This window comes from Trichosurus vulpecula, chromosome 6 (assembly GCF_011100635.1).
Source record: "Trichosurus vulpecula isolate mTriVul1 chromosome 6, mTriVul1.pri, whole genome shotgun sequence".
Lineage (NCBI taxonomy): Eukaryota > Metazoa > Chordata > Mammalia > Diprotodontia > Phalangeridae > Trichosurus > Trichosurus vulpecula.
This window is the reverse complement of record NC_050578.1, coordinates 202,538,723-202,561,684: the sequence shown is the minus strand read 5'-3', so window position 1 is coordinate 202,561,684 and position 22,962 is coordinate 202,538,723. Positions and strand designations below refer to the sequence as shown.

Here is a 22,962-nt window from a genome sequence, read left to right as displayed (position 1 = left end):
TAAAGAGGTAGTCATTGAACTTCTAGAAATGGCAGTGGTGATCACAGAGTCACCATGGCATCATTGAGAAAAAGTCCTGCCAAACTAATATCACTTTTACTTTTTGAGAGCATTCCTTACCTGTCAGATCAGAGGAATGAATACTGTAGTTATAATTTGCTCAAATTAAGCCAAGTTTGATAAAATCTCTTGTGTTGTTCTTACAGAGAATATGGACAGATAGGGACTGATGGTAGTATGATGACATGGATTCAGAACTGGTTGAATGACTCTATCTAAAAAGTAGTTATTTCTACCAACTTGGATGGATGTCTTCAGGGCAGTGTCCTAGAGAGATCTGTGCTGGTCTTGTGTAGCTTAACCATTTTTTTATCAATGACCTGGATAAAGACAGATGGTTTCCTTACAGTGTTTTCTGATGACACAAAACTGAGAGAGATAGCTGATGCTTCAGAGTTAGGACACAAAGCTTCAGAGTTAGGATCCTAAAAGATTTTAGCAAGATAAAACAGTGGTTCTCAAATGGTGCTCCAGGGACCCCTGAAGAGCAAACAGCTCCCTTGCTTGGTTTGGGTTGCAGCACTCAAGGATGAAAATGAGCTCATGATGTAATTACACTGAGGGCATTGGGGCATTTATGATCTCTAAAGAAAATGAAGGGCTAGATTTTTAAGGACAAGCATAGATTATATGTTGTAATCAAGTAATTTTAGGAATAAAAGAGAAAAAACTGAATTGAAGCCTACTTGTTATTGGGACATCCTGATAATGGCTAGACAGTTATGTGTGAGAAAGTACCTTTGTTTTTGGCTATAAGATATATGGTTCTCTCCTCTTGATATTCACTGTTTGGGGGCAGGGAGGGAGAAAACTATCTCCCTTCCATAAATACAGTGAGACAAATTAGTGAAGACTAATCAAATGGGAAAATAAGTATATAGAAAATCAGTCTTTTTTCTTACCAGAATACGTTTAGGTTGGATTTTGAAGGTTTACAAAATATTTTCCTGACAATAGCTTTGTAAAATAGTCAGGGCAAGTGTTATTACTACCATTTCACTGATAAAAAAACCTGAGTCTCAGAGAAGTAATTTATCTTTCCCAGAGTCACACAGAGATTCCTCCCAAAAGTACTCTTTTGGGGTCTGTAAATTTATTTTTTAAATAGCTTGATAACAATATTTCAATATAATTATCTTCCTTTATATTTTATGCACTTGAAAATATGCTTGAGAAGGCATCTGAAGGTTTTAGCATGATGCTAAAGGGGCCTATGATATGAAAAAGGTAAAGAATCACTGCTCTATTTGAATACGTGATGTATTTGTTTATAAAAATAGCTAACATTTCTATGGTGCTTTAAGATAGACAAAGCCATTTCTCAATAGCAACTCTATGAGGCAGACAGGTCAGGTATTAGTCTCTCTGTCTTATAGATGAGAAAGTTGAGGCCCGAAGAGTTTAGTCTTCTTTGGCTTTCACAAGGTCACACAGCAAGTAAGAATCAGAATTAAAATTTTGGACTCAAATGACAGAGACCTCTGCCTTCTTTTGAACAATAGATTTTTATTGGTATGTTTCATTTTTGTATCACCTAGATCAGAAGTGTTAAATGCACAACCCACAATACTTCAGAGTGTAGTTTGAACTAAATTAAAACATAATTGGAAAGTAAATAAATAAAATGCAATAAAATATAGATAACATAACATTGTAAAAAACTAAGTGAATATTCAATCTTCAGGATTCCTCATGTATGCTTTAGTGGCCCCCATTTCTATTTGGATTTGACACCACTGATCTAGATTTCTCTCTATATGCCTCCCCTTTCCAAGACATTTTGTAACATTTTCTAAAGTAAAGAAAAAGCAGTAGAGGGAAAAAGAAAACAGCAAAGGACAATCAATACACTAAAAAAATCTATTGTTATATACACTATTCCACACAATTGGACACCGCCCCCCCCACACATACACACTTCCATAAGGGACAGACTTCCTTTGTTCTTCAGCTTAAGTATTTTAAAAGTTCTGAGTATGCTTTGTGCCTTCTGCCTCCCCCCCACCCCGCATATTATTTCTTTCTAGTTCAGAAATGATTGACAAGGTCAGAACTGTGCCAACTAAATATTTAGAGAGTTCCAACTCACGACTTTGCTGTCAGGGTTTTGCTATCACAGTCTCTAAAATACTTATAATGCTCTGTGGGGCCTAGCACAAGAACTAAAGTCCAAAACCTCTCCAGCTGGTTATGTATAAAAGCAGGGGCCACTTGCAGTTGTCTGGACTTAAAATGAACCCTCTCTTAGCCTCCCCCTCCCTCCACCTCATTTGCAATTAGCTCTGAAAGTCTGCAGGAGCTGATCCTCTTCCTCCCTCCCTCCCTCCCATTCTCTCCTCAGTATTTTCCATTCCACTGTATTTTCTTCCCTCTTGTTCTGAGGTCCTCCTGCATTCACACTCTGGCACAAACACACCCAGCAGCTAGATCTAGCAGCTTTGAAGGAATTGATCGAAGCTCTTGTTGTAGTCCAGGGGAATAATTATTGATTGCAGACAGCTGTGTAAATGCTACAGCTGCCACATGCCACTGTCTCCCTTCCCCTGAGATTCTCAACCTTTGCTTCTTTTGCACTTGTTTTCCCAGGGAAAAGAGGTGGGGGAGCTTGCCCAGTAGGGTACTGGAGAGAAAATTGGTGCCTTTCCAATCCACAGTGCATCTCAGTGTCTAAACACTTGTTCTCACTGACAGTTTCCTCCTCATTCAGTGCATCAGTTGAGCTTCTATTTCATGACCTCACATGCCTACCTTCATAGCCTCTCCCATCTTTCACTGCTAGCCTTGACTTTTCCTTTTGCTCTCTATTTGAACCCCCTCTCTTCCTATCCTGCTTTATAGGCACTGAGCTTCCAGCATTCCAGGGCCTGTGGTTTTGTTTCTTGTCGGATGTTATGGTTCCTCCCCCTTCTCAGTGTGAGGCTTCTCCAGACCAGAAAACTCTTTCCTTTTCCATAATCTGCTCTGTTATTTGTTTCTTCTCTTGAGTTTTGTGCCTACAAGTCTGTTTACCACATGACTGCTGAAGGCTGCTTTAAAAAACACACAGGCCTCTTCCCTTCCCCCTTTGTTCAGCTCCTCTGCCCTGATCTGATCAGGTCATCTCCTGATGTCTCACCTCTTGGGGCCCCAGGGTGTTTGACTGCTTTGCAACACCACTCACCAATCCTAGGCTTTACTGTGGATTCCAGCAATCATCTTATCATCTTGAATTTGGGCCCTTGGAGTTACAGGAACGTTAGGAAGGACATTTTGGCCTTACCCATCTGAACCTGGTATGAAGAAGACACTCTGCCCAAATCCCAGATCAGAAGAGTGGCCGTCCTGCTAGTACCCACAGACTAAGTTCCTTGGATATTCCTCTGACTGAAGATATTTCTCCAAGCTGGACCAATAATAGCACTCCCCACTAACCTAAGACCCCTGGTAAGCTCCTAGCGATAGCTTTCCATGCCACCAAACTCTAGAGTCTCATTTTCTCTGCAGAGTTTGGCCCTGATGGCCCTAGTCTAACACAAGCATGTCCAAGGTAGAGCACTAGCATCAAATGAACCTACTGATGTTCTTTAAATACTCTGAAGGGGTTGACAGGGGGAAATAATAGATTTGGGCAGTTGTACAAAAGCCCTATCTTCCATGTATTGCTGTTACCCTCCCCCGCCACCAGAATTCCCAAATTCTACATCATGTCTCCTGATTCTAAGTCCAACACACTTTCTACCAAGCCATGCTTCCTCTTGCTTCATTACAAGGCCTCCTAACAAAGGTGTGTTGGTTTAAATGACTTTTATTGATTTAGCAAAATGATGAGAGAATTTCATCCCCACCATTCATGTTCTTGTTCACAGTTGCCTTCTGGAGTGATGAATAATCCCAGAACCTGCCAGATTGGAGAGGATGTGGATGCAGGGCTGATTTCTGAAAGCATTCAGCAGGAAACACATGAGATCTGCAGCCTCTCCGCCCCTCCAACCAATGACCTCCCTCTGCCTTCAAAAGTAATGAGCCCAGAGAGGATCCTAGCCTTGCATTGGGAGCTAAGTCACAGCCGATACAATAATTATCAGGTCAATAAATCACCTTTGGTGTTAAGAATTTAATGGAATCATCCTTCTAGCCTACATAGATACCTGAAGCCCTGTTCTTAGAACCTTTACAGATAATAGATTAAAAAATGAAAAGTGATTAAAGACCATATTTGATGACAAGTGCTTTTATCTTTGGTTTTAGCACTAGCAATTAGAGAAGGCTGAGGCTTGTTTCAACCTTGCCCCATACTCCCAGGAAATTGGGCTTTGGGAAATTTCCAGGCACCTACAGGAACATTTAACGGAACAAAACCTGCTAAAGGTATAACTTTTGGCCTGTTCTTCTTTCCCTTACAAGTATTCCAGCTATTTCGACTCTCCAAGGCATTTGCTGTTAATTGCTTAATATTTGGAATACTGTGGCAAGCAGAGCCAATCAATAGCAAGCAGCTGTGCCTATGACTTTCCTGCTGCAATACTTGGCCATTACCTTCTAAAGCTCAAAGAATCATATATAAAATGTTAGTGCTGGCCAGGACCTTGGAGAGCATCTAGTTCTGCGTTTACATCCCTTGCTATTTTACAAGGAAGGAAATGAAATTCTGCAGAGGTCAGTATAGTGGAAAGATCACTGGATTTAGAGGCAGAAAGCTTGGGTTTCAGCACTGCAATAGCCATTTATAAACTGTATAACCTCAAACAAGCCCCTCCTTCTCTCAGCCTCAATTTCCTCATTTGTAAAATATAGTTGATACTGGCCCTACTTACCTCATGGGGTTGTTGAATTAACTGAGATACCAGGTGAAGGTTTTCAGTGAAAATAAAGCTGCAGTTACATGAGTGTAAGCAACTGTTAATATTAACTGTTAATGAATAATAATTTGTTTTTATTGCTATAATAATTGTGATCAGTAAAATGTAGGCTTTTTGAAAGCAGGGACCATTTAATTTTGTCTTTGTTTTGCTGGCCCCTGCACCACCAAACATAGTGCCTGGCAAGTACTTAATAAATTGAATAGAATCATCATCACCATTATTATCTAAGGACATAAGTTAGTGGCATACCTAGGATTCATTCTTAGCTTTTTATGTTAGAAAGAAAGGAGACAATATGAACTGAAACAGAAATCTGTATAACCTAGTCTCTAAATAGACTGCTGAGACTTGGTGATGGCTCAGGAACAAACTGCTGAGCCAGCAAAGTCCATTGAAAGGGTTTTTTTTTAATCTCCATAGAGAGCATTTTCAAGGAGCACTCACACATTTCCGATCTTGTGAGTGCTTTTAATTTTCACACTCAATACTTAACTTTACAAGCATTCTGTGGGGTGGTAAAGGAGCTACTCTGAGAATATTTTAAAAATTAAACCATAGCTCTTTGAGCAGATCAACCAATTGATCCCACAATAACAATAAATCACATTTTAGAAGATCAGGTATTCAAATAGTATTGGACTTCATGAATAGTGTTGTCCAGATCTATAATTACGGTCTGGAGCTGTGGTGTAAAGACAACAGAATTGTTCTTTGTTATGATTTCATCATAGCTGTTTCTGGATGATAACATCATTTCTTTCTCCTCTTTCTCCTTTAGACTCTGGCTGCCCCTTCTGAGTCAGCCCTCAGTGGTTCCAGCACACAGCCCTGTCTGGTGGAGCCATGCCAGCCTACAGGGCCCTGTTTCTCAGAGTCTTTAGCTGGTAGCTCTTTCGAGGAACACCAACAGCAAGAGCGAGGATGCAAATGGGGTGACCCATCATATAGTCAGACAGAAAATCAGCATTCAGAAGCTGAGCACTGGGGCAGCAGTCCCAGAAATACCATTATGAATAACACATGGACCTCTGGAGACCAGCCAGATGGCTCAACCTCCATGACTACAGCAGAAAGCCATTTGTCAAATGGGTTGTCAGCAAGTCATAAAGGTCTGAGTCCTTTGGGGGAAGACTCAGCCGTGCTGGAGAGAGCAAGATCCCTGGCTATAAAGCAAGGTAAAGTGCTTTCCTGATTTCGTTGATGATTTGTTGAAGGAAAGAAAGACCTTTGGTTTTCTTCTAGTCAGATCACACTGAAGTATCCAGCATAGGCGGGGTAGGATGGGGGATGCTGGCTACTGTATATTTCTTTGTGAGGACAATAGTGAAACTTGTCCGGGGAAATCTATAGACTTTTGTGGTTCACAAAGCACTTTCCCTACTGTACCCCTCTGAAGAAGGAAGGGCAGGGATTACAATCACCACTTTATAGATAAACTGAGGCTCAGAGAGAGGAAGTGACTTGCCTAAGGCCACACAGCTAGTGACAGAGTTGGGAGTAGTCACAAAGTCATAGCACTTACAGCCAGAAGAGATCTTTGGGATTGCCTTGTTCAAAGACCTTGTTTGAAAAAGGAAAGTCACATCAGTAGTGTGACTGGTAGTGAAGTTGTGATTCCAGCTGACATTCTCTAATTCCAAATCGTGTGATCTGGTGCTCCTTTCCCCTTACTACACCATGGAGCCTCAGACTGCAAACCAGAACTCTTTCCACTAGACCACATCTTAACTATTCATTTCTTCATTCATGTAATATTTCATGTACTGAGGGCTCACTCCACCATGAAAACTCCTTCCTCCAACAGATGCACACTTAATGTAAAGGATCTGCCACTTCCCAAATTTCTTCTATTTTTTTCTTTATTTTTGTTACTGCCTTGCTCTCCTTTGTTCTTAGGATATTCTGTCTTGTTTCAAACATATAGGTGTTTATGTCTACATGCCATAACCCAGAGTTGCTCAGTGACTTGACTAGGATCTCAATCAGGATTTGAACTTACTTTTTATTGAAGGTACTTCAATATTCTCCATCAATATTCTGCTAAAAAAGCTGATGCCAGAATGTGATTGTGATGCTTGTAGTCCTCACAACTAGTAGTTCAGTGAGTTTCAAGAGAGTTTTTTAACCTTTTGAAATCTTTTCTTGCCCCATGACTTATAGCATGTACAGACAAGAATCTAACTAATATATTGCAAGCTTTGTAAAAGCAACTCTTCGAAAAAGTATTTCTTTCAAAGTTTTTAGAGGGCTGACTCACCCTGGCACTGGATCTGATTGAGTAGGGATAGGATTCATGGATGTGTGACAAATGTCCTTGTTCACTTGATGAATCTACACAGGTTTGATTATGACAAAGCAAGAGCTTTTCCTCTAATTGACGTGTAGGTGTCAGTCCTTCAGAAGTGGCCCTGCCTTCCAATATGATGTTGGGCTGTGTCCCCCTGATGACATCTCCATGAGATCTCTTCACAGCTGCTGTTGTATAAAGTGCCCCTTTGGGGTAGAGGGTAGACGTCTATATATTATTGTATTGTTTTTAGCCAGCTATTGGAAAACAGCATATTAATGCTGGGAAGAAAATAGCAAACCCTCTGATTTGGAAATGACAGGCATTTAGTACCCTATAAAGAATGTCAGAGATGGAACATGTCTCTTGGGTGCTGGGGGTAAAAAAGGGCACTGCCACCTACTTTCAGAGGCAGCTGTTTTATGGCAATAATAATTTGATTTGATTAACATTAAGCTTTCATTCTGTATAAGGCACTGTGCCAGGTGCTGGATTATCAAGCTAAAAATGAAAAAAAAAGTCTCTACTCTCAAGAAGCTTATATTCTGCTGGATTTAATAGCTTACATTCCTCTAGCCTTTAAAGTTTATAAAGGGTCTTCCCCATAACAACCTTGTCAGGATGGTACTGCAGGCCACAGTACTAGTTTGACAGATGAGGGCTTTGGATTTTATCTATCTATCTATCTGTCTATTCATTCATTCATTCATTCATCCATTTATCCATCCATCCATTCATTCATTTATTTATTTTTGCATTTTACAAGTCAGAGGATTAGTTGCCCAAAGTCATAGAGTCAACATCAGCTCCAGGATTTGAACTCATTGTCCCTGTACAGCAAATCTAAACCTCTTTCTTCTCTACCACACAAAATGTGGAGTTGGAAGGCCTAAGTTCCAGTCTTATTGGAAATTACTAGCTGTATCTGCTTGGGCAAGCCATTTCTCATCTATAAAATAGACAGCTAAATGGTGGAGCAGATTGAGTGCTGAACTTAGAGTCAAAAAGACCTGAGTTCAAATCTGGCCTCAGATATTTACTATTTATGTGACTTTAGGTAAGTCACCTAATTTCTATCTGCCTCAGTTTACTCATCTATAAAATAAGAATTGAGAATGTGAGAATAGGAAAGTGCCTTTGAGATGACCTTGTCCCATACCTTTATTTAACAAAAAAAGGAAACTGAGGCCAAGATAGTTAAAGTAACTTTCCCCAAGGCACAGGTAGTTAGTGGCAGAGCCCAGAATAAAACCTGTGTCCCTTGATTCTGTCTTCACCACATCAACCCAGGATAACACATATATTTGCTCATTAGCACCTGTTAGTGTTAATGCTGTGCACTACTGCCTTGGCTGATTTGGGTCATGGACCCCTCAGTGAGTCATGCCATGTGCCCAGCCCAAAGTAAGTGCTTATGAGAAGACAGTCATCATTACATGTACCCCCATAGTACCTGTCCCTGCCCAGGGAGAAATCACTGAGACCGTCATACATTTGGTGGAGCTGTGTTTTATTGCATAAATTTAAAGTGAGAACAGGGCCTCTAGAGCATTGAATCTAAAGGAACCTAAAGGCCTGCATTCCAGTTCATCTCAGTTACTAACTGTATGGTGTGGCAAGTCACTTTATATTTTACTTTCTTCATCCATAAAATAAGGTTTGTAATATCTTTTCTACCAACCTCATAGGTGGTGAGCAGAAAATGAAACAGCTGATATGCAGGGATCCAGAGTTGAAAAGGGATTTATTAAACTTTATAAGTAGTGGAATGATAGGTGGATTATGTGAGCTTGAATGGGTATTGTTTAAAGAGCTCCAAAGATAAAGAGAACCTGGGGGTGATGGTCATGCAGTAGTTTATTAATAAATGTTGGATGAAGGTAAGAGCGAATCTTGTCCAACTCACTCATTTTACAGTTCCAAAATCATAAAGTCCAAAGAAGGGGAAAGAATTTGATGTATGTAAAAGATCTCTGAAAATTTCAGAATATCAGACAAATGTGCCTCTTCTAATGTCCTCCTCTAGGAGCTCCTTATTATGTGGAAGAGAACCTAGATTCTCAAAGGCTAGGCTAGCAGAGTATTAGCTCTGGGATGCGTTCCCCAATTGGAAAAGCTTTGAACTGGAGCCTGGTGACTGCTTACGTACCTGTTACCTAAATACTGGCCTTGATTATGTTCATGGTGGCTTCTCACAAGCAGACTGGCCAGTGGAAAGAGCATTGATGCTGGAGTTAGAAGAATTGGTGCTATTTGTGTGATTGTGGGCAAATATTGAACCTTCATAAGACTCAGTTTCCTTATTTGAAATATTTAAGGTGTTGAAGTAGATGGATTTTGAGGTCCCTTCTGTTTTTAGATCACTCATCTTATGATCCTCATGGGTACCAGATGAGGAATAATTTGGCCATAATGACACATGAAATCATCCATCATCATGCTTTGAGGGCCTGTGTGTAGCAGTACTGAAGAGAAGAGCTTCATGGATGAAGTCACAGGATTTCTGAAGTACTGACATCCAGATTCTCTTATAGAATAGAAGTTTCTTGAAGTCAAGGACTGTTTCATTCATGTCTTTGCATCCCTAGCCCCAGAACAGTGCCTGAAACATAGTAGTTGCCTGATAAATGACTTTTGGTTTATTAATTTGATTAATTGAAGCATGTGTTAAAAAACCTTGTTGTTCTTAGATGAAATGATCTCTAGGAGAATAGAATCTTCAGCTGTGTCCCCACTTGCCCATCCTTTCTCTCTGTTCTCCTACACTATGAACTTTCAAGTGGTGCCTTTGGACTTAGAAGCTGAGCTCTCTGTGTTCCTCATGCTGCTTTTGGTTATTGCATGATGTTAAGGGGCTTATTCAGCTGTTCTTACACACATCTATGGGTTTTGGTTGGCTTCTACATAAAAGCATCATGGTTAGTAGGAGAATAGGTCAACCTTGTTACCCTGAGTGTGTATTGAAGAACCTGTGAAGATAGAGGTATCCTGGGGGTGCTGAGCTTGTAGCAAGTGCTCAATAAATATTGGAGTAAGAGTGAATCAATAGGAAGCCCCCCCCTACTTTCCATTGTTCTTCCTATTATAGCACATTAGTTCTCCATTACCACCATTAGATCATGCAAATGGATATGTTTACTTTGTGTTTCCTAATTGTTATTTCCTCTTTTTGGAATTGTTTACCTTTCACCTTTTTCTAGCTTCAAGGGTTGTTGCCTTCTTATGGTTTCTGGAATTTTATTCTCACTCTTTATGATTTCATATACATTGAATTTGTCATCTCTCAATCCTTTTATTCCTAGACAGAGAATTCTTCTCATTTTGGGTAGAAGAGGAGGATGTAACTATTGGATGCCCATATTTGCTTTCCAACCTATCTCTATCATCCCTTGGCTTGGGCCCTGGGATTAGTTAGGTGAGAGGATGTACATGGGGTCAGTTCATTTAAAAAGTATGCAGAAATATGGACTTATAATTGAAGCCATATGAGAAGATGACAGTCAGTAGGTATATATACAACCTCACACACACACACACACACACACACACACACATATATATATGTGTGTGTATATATATGTATGTATATATATATATATATACATACATATATATGTGTATGTGGTTTGTTGTTATTGTTTGTCCTTCATTCTCAAAGAGGGCTGTGACACCGGGAAGGTGATGCCATGACTTGAAAGTGAATTGGATTTAAGTGAGGCAAGGCTGCACAAAGTCACCAGCCTCACTTCTCCTCTGTAGCCATCTGGGTCCAGCAGTAGGATACAGATCAGGATGACTAGAGATGGCCCCAGATGCAGTGGGAGATCCTGGCCTTTTAAAGCTAAGGCCTTTTCTGGGTCTCAGTCAAGAACACAGGTATGCCAGCAATGGTTACCTGGGAATTCAGTGACTGGGAGAGGCTTTGTTGTTTTTCTCAGGCAAAGGACCAACTTCCTCCTTAATACCTGACAGCTTATTGTATTGGGTGTGTGCATACTTTCTGAATTTGTTCTTGAGATACTTAAGAAATCATAGGTTTGAAAGATAAAGAGAATTACAAACAGAAGAAAGATGGCAGCATTTGAAAAGATCATTACAACAAACTCTTTTCTTCATCAAGAATAGTGGAGCCATCACACTTGAACTGTTACACCATAGATCCTAAGGTGTTTATGAAAGAATTAGAAATGGCATTAAAGGGAACTAAGGGAAATTAACTGGGGTGAATCATGCGTATTATATAGAGGACAGCTATGCTTGAGTCAACAGCTCAGAGAGCATTGAGAGACCCATTTACAAGGTAATAGTGATGATGATGACATGATGATGACAACAGCAGTTGATATTTACGTGGTGCTTTCTGGTTTGTGTTTATACACATGCAAAAAGACAGCTAGATATCTCATTGGTTAGAACACTAGACCAGGAGTCAAGTAAATCAGACTTCAAATCCTGCCTCAAACACATACTGTGTGGCCCTGGAAAGGTCATTTAACCTCTTGCAGCCTCAATTATCTCATCTATAAAAAAAGATTAATAGTAGTACCCACCTTCCAGGGTAGTTGTGAGGGCAAAATGTGATAATGTTTGTAACGTACTTTGCCAACTTTAGAAATGCTGTATAAATGCTAACTATTATTGTGATCACTATTATGATGATGATAATGTGTATCCATGAGCATATTGTGTGTGTACACACAATCAGATGCCCAAGAAGAAGATGGTGGAGAATGGAATGGGTTGCTTTGGGAGGCAGTGAGTAAGGATCTCATCCTTGGAGGCCTTCCAGTGGAAGCTGGTTGACCTGCATGGCATGTTACAAGAGGGGTCGGACTCTGAAGACTCTCCTAACTGAGATTCTAAGGTTCTAGATTACAACTCCATCCCTCAACCCAATCCTAACTTTACCCCCAAGAATTCAGAGTTTTGCATGGGAAAAGTGTGGGGTAGAAGCCAGATCTTAGCTTCGAGTCCCAGCTCCACACAGTTTTAGCTTGGTTATTTGGGACACATCATTTACAATTAAATGAATGAGAGAATCTTTCTCTCCCTTTTAAAATGTCTTGGATTTTACATGGCAGATGCATACTACTCTCACAGGCTAAAGAATCCCACCCCCTACCTATTCTCGGAAGAATAGGTTTTTTTTTGTCAGCATAGACTACTTACAAACAAGGACAATGTACTGAATAGAGAACCATTTCTCTAAAGTTGGCATGAAGGGCATTGATAGTACAGACAGCTGCTGGGTTTAGAAATAGAACAGCATAAAGTATGTTAAGTGACCTACAAAGAGATCTTTTAATTTTCCCTTCTTTTCAGCTGTGCTATTTTCTTTTCACTCCACCTTCTTAAAATTTTCCTGCTTTCCTTCTGGGAATTAACCAAAACCAACTCTTTAAATATGGCTTCTTGGGGTGGGGGGAGTTAGAAAAAGGAAGAGAAAGTAGTTTCTCTTAAATAGCTATGTAATTCAGTTCAACAAAGTATGCATTATGTGGTAAATTCTAGGCGCTGGAGATACAAAGATGTACTCAAATAAGTAAATGTAAGGAGGGAGAGAGAGAGAGAGAGAGAGAGAGAGAGAGAGAGAGAGAGAGAGACAGAGAGACAGAGAGACAGAGACAGAGAGAGAGGGAGAGAGAGCTCAGTAATTAGGGGAATAGGAACAGAATCCATAATCCCCTTGAATTAAGCTTTGAAGGAGTACAGTGATTTAGAGAAGTGAAAATGATGGTGGAGAAATGGGAGATGTCTGATACAAATGTACCTGGGCAGGAGATAAAATGTTGCATTTAGGGGATACTTAGTAGTCTAGCCTGTTTTGAATTAACAGAACTGTGATCCTAAAATTCTCCTAATTCATTAAAGTTGAAAAACCCTGGGCTCTGCCCCACAGGGAGACAGGCAGCTCCTTCAATTTCATTCACACTCTATGTCACTCCAAACCTGGACATGCTTCATTTCCCCTACAGCCATGACCTCATTATCTTTGTGCCATCTCCTCCTCCTGACTACATGACCTCTAAAGGGGACGATAATGATACCTATCATTTGTATAGCCTGTTAAGGTTTGCAAAGCACCTTACACCTGTTTTCTCATTTGAGCCTCATAATAACCCTATGAGGTGGGTTCTGGTATAATCCTTATTTTATAGATGATTAAACAGAGGCATAGAAAGGTAAAGTGACTTGCCTAGGTTTGTGAAGTTAATAAATGACAGAGTCTGGATCCGAACTCAGGTCTTTCTCACTCTAAGTCTATTCATTCTATACACCTATATGGCCTAAGAGCCTCCAGTGCCCTGGGGGAGTTAATTAATTCATCTTTGAAACTTCTTTCCCGGGGCTGAGCAGACCTGATATGGAGATGGGTGAGTGAATTGCAAACTTAAATATGCTGCTGTATTTAGCCAGCCTAAGGCCTGACCACATATTAAATTCTATACAATTGTATGCCCTGGCCATCTTCTTGCCATCAGTCCTGCAACTGTACTCAAGCTCTCTCCCCACCCCAACCTTCCACCTCTTGCCCTGTGGAACAGTCATCAAGGAGACATCACCATTGCTTTTGAAATGCCAACTGATTGTCCTCCTCACCATCTTTTTGACTTCCCAAACTAAAATATGATTCCTTAGCCACTATTCTTCTAAATATAGTTTCCTCCTTTTGTAATGTAAGCTCCTTGAGGCCAGAAACTATCTTGCTTTTATATTTTTTACTTTTTGTGGTTTTATCCTGAGTGATTAGGTTAGCCCAGTATATGATGCATCAGAAGCAGTGAATCATCCCTTATTAAATGTCTATTATGCATCATGCATTGTATTGGAGGCATAATGATGAAAAGGGGCACAGTCCCTGCCTTCAAGGAACTTACCATCTACTATAGTGCCAGAGGATAAGATTGGTATATAACCACAGTAAATAGGGCAGAAGGTACAAGGTTATTGGGTAAAGGACAAAATTCTCTAGGAAAATTTAGAGAAGCAGTGAGCATTTCTAAGAGCAAAGTGATTTCTCCTTCATCCCATATTAGGGTATCTTGCCACCCTCTTAGTCACTTATCGTATTTTAATCTGTGTTCTATTTATCTCTCTATGTATTATCCTTATTAACTCAACCCCCAGCTCACTTATAAACTATTTGAGGGCACAAATATGGCTTCATTTATCTTTGCATCTCACCTAGTACCTAGAAAGAGTCTATTATGCATTGAAGGCTCTTAAATCTATCTATCTATCTATCTATCTATCTATCTATCTATCTATCTATATATATATATATATGTATATGTTGAATTGTGATCTTGGCTACTTTTAATAACTCATTGTTAATCCATGACTTTAAAACCCTTCCTAAACCAATTTATATTTTCAGCCTTTACCACTTAGTGTAATGAGCTTTGTCATTTTATTAGCTGCTATAAATAGTGCTTCCTTTTGATCTGTTCTAAATATATTTCTTTGAGCCACAATACGTAACCAAGTCAGCATTTCCTAATCCATGCCTTTCAGTTTTGTTTAAGGTTTCATCATATCTGCTCCCAAGTGCTAGCTTTTAGGCCAAATCATCCAGAGAGAAGGCACTTTCCAAATACAAGCAAGCAAGCTCCAGGAGATTACATTCTAATGGAGGAAGACAGAAGAGAATGAAGAGCTGGACAGGACGAGGTGGTCATACTGTGGCCGCCTGCTTCTGGTGGCCTGGCTAACAACAGGATAAAGTGAAACCTCACCTATCTGAGCTCAGAACATCAGGGGGAGAGTCCAGATTTGTGGGAGAGAGAGATGAGAAGAATGAGGAAGATAAGCACTATTCAGGCAACGTAGTTTAGAAATGGTTGCTGCATCCAAATTTTGTTTTCTCACTTGTTTTCTTCTTTTGGTGTTAGTACTGGGTTTAGGTAGAAAATTAATAATAACTCATTCAGGTACATATACATATATATATATACACTTACATGACACATATATGTATACACATACACTTTTGCATATAAGTGACTATGCATATAAACATATATGTGTATGTGTGTACATATGTGTGTTCTATATATTCTATATAAATGCATATATGTTTCATGTGTTACCTTTTTAATCCTTATATCAGCCCTAGAAAAGCTATACCTATTTGAAAAATGTAGAACATAAGGCTGAAGAAGATGAAATGACTTGTCCAAAATGATGCCAAGGATGACCCAGGTCCTTTGAACTATTTGATTTTACAACAACTCTCCAGGCTGGGGACAGGGAAAATCAATGTGGGAGTGTGCTTCCACATTATACAGATGAAAAAAACTGAGGCTCAGAGAAGGGCATTTGGCTTTTGTAAGTTCATGGGTAGGTCTGAACTGAGATCCTCTAAGTCTAGTCTTTCTTCACCAGGGAGAACATAAGCTCTCTCAAGGCAGGGACAATGTTGTTTTTGTCTTTGTAGTCCCATCAGGTAGGCAAAGGGACCTGTGCATAGTAGGTGAGTAGGTGCTTAAGACATGTATAGGAAAAAAAAGATGCTTGAAGCAGCCTTATTTGCTTTATTCATCTTCTTAAATGTCAGTGTCAAAATCCTGAAATATTTGTTAAAACAGATTGCTTCCATTTCTGGATAATTCCTCGTTTCATTTTAGTCTTTCTGTATTTTAGTCTGAAGTTTTGAATTTGGTTTAATTTTAGACCTAAGGCACTTCCCTCAAGGTTCCAAGATGTAAGATTAATGAAATTCAAAGAGGAGCCTCAGTATAATTTAAGTACATTCTGGCCATATGATGTAGTCTGTTTCCAAAGCAGAGATCTAACAGAGTTGTATACTTCTGACCAAAAGGCAGGGAACACCTTGGTTGGTTGTTTTCCTTCCTTCTCAAAGATGGCCAAAGTAGCATTGCTATGTTAGAGTCAAGTTACAGTTTATCTGAGTGTGGCTGATTAGACCAATACAGGCTTGGAATGTTCTACCACAGGTCTGGCATTTGGGGTGGATTCTCTAAACTTGTACATCTTGCATTTCTTTTGAGCTACTTCAATTCTGCTTTGCTCATGGAGCACAGCACCTTCTCTGATGAGAACATGCTATGCTGGGCAGTCCTGTGCCAGTGTCTCCTATGTCACACAATCAATTTCAAAGTTCTTTCTCTGTTTAGCTTTATTTAGTGTTTTATTTTTACTCAGTTAAATGTAAAAACAATTTTTAACATTTGTTTTTAAAACTTTGAGTTCCAAATTCTCTCCCTTCTTCCCTCCCCCACCCCATTGAGAAGACTAGCAATTTAATATAGGTTATACATGTGTAGTCACACAAAATATATCCATCATAGTCATGTTGGGGGGAAAATTGACAAAAAAACTCAAGCAAAATAAAGAAATGTTTTAAAGTATGCTTCAATCTGTATTTTGTCACTGTCAGTTCTTTCTTTGAGGATGAATAGCATTTTTCATCACAAGTCCTTCAGGGTGTCTTGGATCATTGCATTGCTGAGAATAGCTAAGTCATTCACAACTTAGGATCTTACAATATTGCTGTTAGTTTGTATACATTTTCACTTTGCATCAGCCCATGCAAGTCTTTCCAGGTTTTTCTGAGGGCATCTTGCTCATCATTTCTTATAGTACAATAGTATCCCATCATAATCATATACCACCCCTTGTTCAGCCATTCCCCCATTGATGGGCATCTGCTCAATGTCTAATTCTTTGCAGAAAAGAACTGCTATAAATATTTTTGTACATATAGGTCCTTTTCCTTTTTTGTTCTTGATCTCTTTTGGGCTACAGACCTAGTAGTGGTAGTGCTGGGTCAAAGGGTATGCATGGTTTTATAGTCCCTTGGACATAGTTCCAAAGTGTCCTACAGAATGGTGGTCAGTTCCAAAGTTCTTTTTTTTGTAGTACTTACATTTTTTGTATTATTTAATATATTTAGTTTTCAGCATTGATTTTCACAAGAGCTTGAATTACAAATTTTCTCCCCATTTCTACCCTCCCCCCCACTCCAAGATGGTGTATATTCTGGTTGCCCTGTTCCCTAGTCAGCCCTCCCTACTGTCACCCCACTCCCCTCCCATCACCTTTTCCCTTCCTTTCTTGTAGGGCAAGATAAATCTCTATGCCCCATTGCCTGTGTTTCTTATTTTCTAGTTGCATGGAAAAACTTTTTTTTGTTTTTGAACATCTGTTTTTAAAACTTTGAGTTCCAAATTCTCTCCCCTCTTCCCTTCCCACACACCCTCCCTAAGAAGTCAAGCAATTCAACATAGGCCACATGTGTATCATTATGTATAACCCTTCCACAATACTCATGTTTTGCTCCTTCCTAACCTATCCCCCTTTATTGAATTTACTCCCTTGACCCTGTCCCCTTTCGAAAGTATTTGTTTCTGATTACCTCCACCCCCATCTGCCCTCCCTTCTATCATCCCTCCTTTTTTATATTCTTCCTCCTTTTTTCCTGTGGGGTAAGATACCCAATTGAGTATGTAAGGTATTCCCTCCTCAGGTCAAATCTGTTGAGAGCAAGATTCACTCATTCTCCTTCACCTGCCTTCTCTTCTCTTCCTACAGAACTGCTTTTTCTTGCTACTTTTATGTGAGATAATCCACCCCATTCTATCTCTCCCTATCTCCCTCTCTCAATATATTCCTCTCTCATCCCTTAATTTGATTTTATTTCTTTTAGATATCTTCCCTTCATCTTCAACTCACCCTGGGCCCTCTCTCTCTCTCTCTCTCTCTCTCTCTCAATATATATATATATATATATATATATATATATATATATATATATATATACATATATATATATATATACATACATATATACTCACATATACATATATATATATATATATATACATAAATATATATATATATGCATATTCCCTTCAGCTACCCTAATACTGAGGTCTCATGAATCATACACATCATCTTTCCATGTAGAAATGTAAACAAAACAGTTCAACTTTAGTAAGTCCCTTGTAATTTCTTTTTCTTGTTCTTTTTCTTGATTACCTTTTCATGCTTCTCTTGATTCTTGTGTTTGAAAGTCAGATTTTCTATTCAGCTCTGGTCTTTTCACTGAGAAAGCTTGAAAGTCCTCTATTTTATTGAAAATCCATATTTTGCCTTAGAGCATGATACTAAATTTTGCTGGTTAGGTGATTCTTGGTTTTAATCCTAGCTCCATTGACCTCCGGAATATCGTATTCCTAGCCCTTTGATCTCTTAATGTAGAAGCTGCCAGATCTTGGGATATTCTGATTGTGTTTCCACAATACTCAAATTGTTTCTTTCTGGCTGCTTGCAGTATTTGCTCCTTGATCTGGGAGCTCTGGAATTTGGCGACAATATTCCTAGAAGATTTCTTTTTGGGATCTATTTGAGGAGGCGATCGATGGATTCTTTCAATTTCTATTTTGCCCTGTGGCTCTAGAATATCAAGGCAGTTCTCCTTGATAATTTCTTGAAAGATGATATCTAGGCTCTTTTTTTGATCATGGCTTTCAGGTAGTCCAATAATTTTTAAATTATCTCTCCTGGATCTATTTTCCAGGTCAGTGGTTTTTCCAATGAGATATTTTACATTGTCTTCCATTTTTTCATTCCTTTGGTTCTGTTTTATAATATCTTGATTTCTCATAAGGTCACTAGCTTCCACCTGCTCCAATCTAATTTTTAAGGTAGTATTTTCTTCAGTGGTCTTTTGGACCTCCTTTTCCATTTGGCTAATTCTGCCTTTCAAGGCATTCTTCTCCTCATTGGCTTTTTGGAGCTTTTTTGCCATTTGAGTTAGTCTATTTTTTATGGTGTTGTGTTCTTCAGTGTATTTTTCAGTATTTTTCTAGGTCTCCTTTAGCAAGTCATTGACTTGTTTTTCATGGTTTTCTCACATCCTTCTCATTTCTCTTCCCAATTTTTCCTCTACTTCTCTAACTTGCTTTTCCAAATCCTTTTTGAGCTCTTCCATGGCCTGAGACCAGTTCATGTTTTTCTCGGAAGCTTTTGTTGTAGGCTCTTTGACTTTGTTGACTTTTTCTCGCTGTATGTTTTGGTCTTCTTTGTCACCAAAGAAAGATTCCAGAGTCTGAGACTGAATCTGGGTGCGTTTTCGCTGCCTGGCCATGTTCCCAGCCAACTAACTTGACCCTTGAGTTTTTCAGCAGGGCATGACTGCTTGTAGAGTTAAGAGAACTATGTTCCACACTTGGGGGGTTGCACCAGCTCTGCCACACCAGCATTCTTCATTCCCCAAGAACCCCCAACCTGGACTGGACTTAGATCTTCAGCACTCTCTTCACTCCTGCTCTGATCTGCCACTTAATTCCTCCCACCTGGTGGGCCTGGGGCTGGAAGCAACTGCAGCTGTAGTTCTGTAGCTGCACCTCCTCCCCTGCCCCCGGAGTGGTGGTCGAACTGCGAACTCCTTTCACTCTGTCCCAGCAGCTTTTTCCACTAACCTTCTCTGTTGGCTTTGGTGTTTGTGGGTTGAGAAGTCTGGTAAGTGCTGCAGGTCACTGATTCAGGGCACTAAGGCACGTTGTGACCGGCTCCTGGTCTGGTTGTTCTGCGCAGCCCATGCTGGGCTCCGCTCCACTCTACTCTGCTCCACTCCCAGCTCCGTGCGGGATAGACCTTACCCAGAGACCATCCAGGCTGTCCTGGGCTAGAGCCCTGCTTCCTTCTGCTATTTTGTGGGTTCTGCAGTTCTAGAATTGGTTCAGAGCCATTTTTTATAGGATTTTGGAGGGACTCGGCGGGGAGCTCAGGCTAGTCCCTGCTTTCCAGCCGCCATCTTGGCTCTTCCTCCTCTCCAGTTCCAAAGTTCTTAAGAGAGACCTTGAGAGTGTCCTTGTATCACTTCTGACCATCATGTGAGCACTTGCCCTGTGTGAGTTCTCCATAAAATAGTCTTTTAGGCAAGTGTACGTTTGGCATTTGAATAATGTGGCCATCCCATCATAGTTTCCCTGTCTGCAGTAGGGTTTGTGCTGACCTCATTTTTTAATGCCTGTGAAACCTGGACAGTATACCAGCGCCATGCCAGGAAACTGAATCACTTCCATTTGAATTGTCTTAGGAAGATTCTGAAAATCACCTGGCAGGATAAGATGCCACACACTGATGTCCTTTCTCAAACTAAACTGTCAAGCATTCAAAGGGAACATGTGGCAAGGAGCCAGAGAAGAGAAAGGGGAAAGGAAGGAAAGAAGCATTTATTAAGCCCAATTGTTTGCTAAGGGCAGCTAGGTACCACAGTAGATAGAGTGCTGAGTCTGGAGTCAAAACTCATCTTCCTGAGTTCAAACCCTGCCTTAGATACTTACTAGCTAGCTGCGTGATCCTGGACAAGTCATTTAACCCTGTTTGCCTCAGTTTCCTTATATGTAAAAGGAGCTAGAGAAGGAAATGGCAAACTACTCCAATATCTTTGCCAAGAAAACCCCAAATGGGGTCACAAAGTGTCCAACATGACTGAAAAATGACTGAATTGAACTATGTAATAGGCACTGTTCTAAATGCTTTACAAATATGTAACTCTCATTTGACCAACCTCCAAAGACATATGAACAGTACACATTAGTACAGTGCTTTATAGTTTATTAAATATCTTCCTCCTAATAGCCACATGAGGTAGACTGATCTAGATTTCTGCCTACATCTTATAAATGAGGAAACTGAGTGTCAGAGAAGGGAAATGAATTGCCCAAGACCACTTGGGTAAAAATGGAGCAGAACCAGAATCTCTTGGACTCTAAATTCTAGAGCACTTTCTGACATAGTTCCTGTGCTCCTTGGCTGGAGGATCGCTGGGTCATAAGGTTTAAAGTGATCAAAGTCCTTGGAGGTCATTTTCTCCATCACCCTTTATTTTATCGATGAAGCCCAGAGTGGAGAAGATAGCTTAGTCAGGGTCACACAGGTAGCAAGTTCAGGAGATAGAACTCTACACCCAATCTTTCTGAATCCAAGTTATGAGAGCTCTCCATGATAGCTCAAGGAGCTTTCAGCATAGGAAAGATGGATGGAGAAGCTGTTTGCTTCAGATGGATGGCAGATGACTGTTGTTCAGTCACTTAGATCATGTCCAACTCTTTGTGACCCATTTGGGGTTTTCTTGGCAGAGATACTGCAGTGGTTTGCCATTTCCTTCTATAGTTTGTTTAACAGATGAAGAAACTGAGGCAAACAGGGTTAAGTGACTTTCCCAGGGTCACACAGCTAATAAGTGTCTGGGGCCAGATTTGAACTCAGGTCTTGTCTTCCTGCCTCCACATCCAGCCAAGGCTCTTTCCACTGTACCACCTTGCTGCCTTGGCAGATTAGTTATTCACAAATAAAAACAACAAAACTTTCTTTGTAAAACAAAAAAGATTCTTTAATTTTTTAAAGCATCACAGTAATTTCTGAATATATCTTCCTTACCCTGGAATTGAACCCTCCTTTTTAACAAAGAAAAAAGATTAAGAAAAGGCAACCAATTCAGTGATAGCACGTGACAATGAATTCATCAAGTCTTTCTTATGCATCTACTATGTGATGGCTACTTGGAACCTTAGTCTTAGAATGTTAGACCTGGAAGGGCTCTTCAACTAAGGTGCATATCACACACCCACCAACAAACAGCAGTGCACAATACAACCTGAGGATTTTTACTATCACATACTAGACAAGAGGAGTCAAGCACATGGCCAGCAACTCCCTAGTGCAGCCTGGATCACATTAAAATGTAATTGAGGAATGATTAACAAAATAAATAAAAATACAATAAAACATAGATAAAATTATATTTTTAAAAGCAAATCGATATGCACCTGACAAGGACCCTCACGTATGGCTTGGTAGTCCCTGTTTCATTTTGGGTGTGCCCCAACTGTACTAGAGTTCCTAATGCTCAGGCCAACATCCCTTAACCTTGGGGGTAGGGCAGGGTGGTAAGCATGCATGGAAATCAAATTAATTCCTAGAGTGTCAGCATTAATCTATGGTTTCAGTCAGAGCTCCCCAAGCCAGGGGGTCCTTGGGGACTCAGTGTCTGCAGCACAGAATCCTGAATGAGTCTTCCTTGGAAGATTGATTAAGATGTCACAAAATGGCCTGACAGTCTTAGCAATTCTCTCTTCAAAGAAGGATGATGTCTATTGGGGGAAATTAAAAAAAGTAGCCCTTTGTATCACTTGTTTTCCAAAGCTAGAATCTAAGGGGCCTTCCTTTGCTTGCCTGTGGTTTCCCACCTAAGAATGCTGCATGGCCAGTTTGCAGCATTCAGAGCTGGAAGTCCTTAGAGCCCTTCTGGTCCAAGCTCCTTATTTGTTGGATGAGGACACCTGGAATCATTCTAAAATGTTCTGTTCAGAGGTAATCACATTATATCAAGATTCCTCATCTGGAAAATGAAGGGATTGTTCTGCCCTATCATTCTGTGACCTTGGGAAGCTTCTTTCTCTGTAAAACAAGGAACTTGGATTTCATATACTTCTAAGATCCCTTCCCAGATATAGCATTTGGTTTTTAAATACTGTAGGGTAGACAGAAAGGTATAGATCATGGTTCCTGCCCTCAAAGTGCTTACAGTCTATCTGGGACATAAGACATAAATACTACAAGACACTATGACAGAATTTTGTCACAATCATCTTTGAGCTTAATAATAATAGTACTTAGCATTTATATAGTGCTTTAAACTTTGCAAAGCACTTGATAAGTTTTACCCCATTTGGTCCTCACAACAACCCTGGGAGGTAGGTGCTGTTACTGTCCAAATTTTACAGGTGAGGAAACTGAGGC

At 40.0% G+C, this 22,962-nt stretch overlaps 1 protein-coding gene across 1 annotated transcript in view; it reads left to right on the top strand.

Moving 5' to 3' along the window:
* C6H4orf50 (chromosome 6 C4orf50 homolog) overlaps nt 1–22,962 on the top strand; it is a 132,441-nt gene that overhangs the window by 65,793 nt on the left and 43,686 nt on the right. The window contains exons 13-14 of the mRNA XM_036765076.1: nt 3,906–4,124; nt 5,680–6,076. Of these exons, the coding sequence (XP_036620971.1) occupies nt 3,906–4,124; nt 5,680–6,076 (616 nt within the window). The remainder of the gene's footprint in view (nt 1–3,905; nt 4,125–5,679; nt 6,077–22,962) is intronic.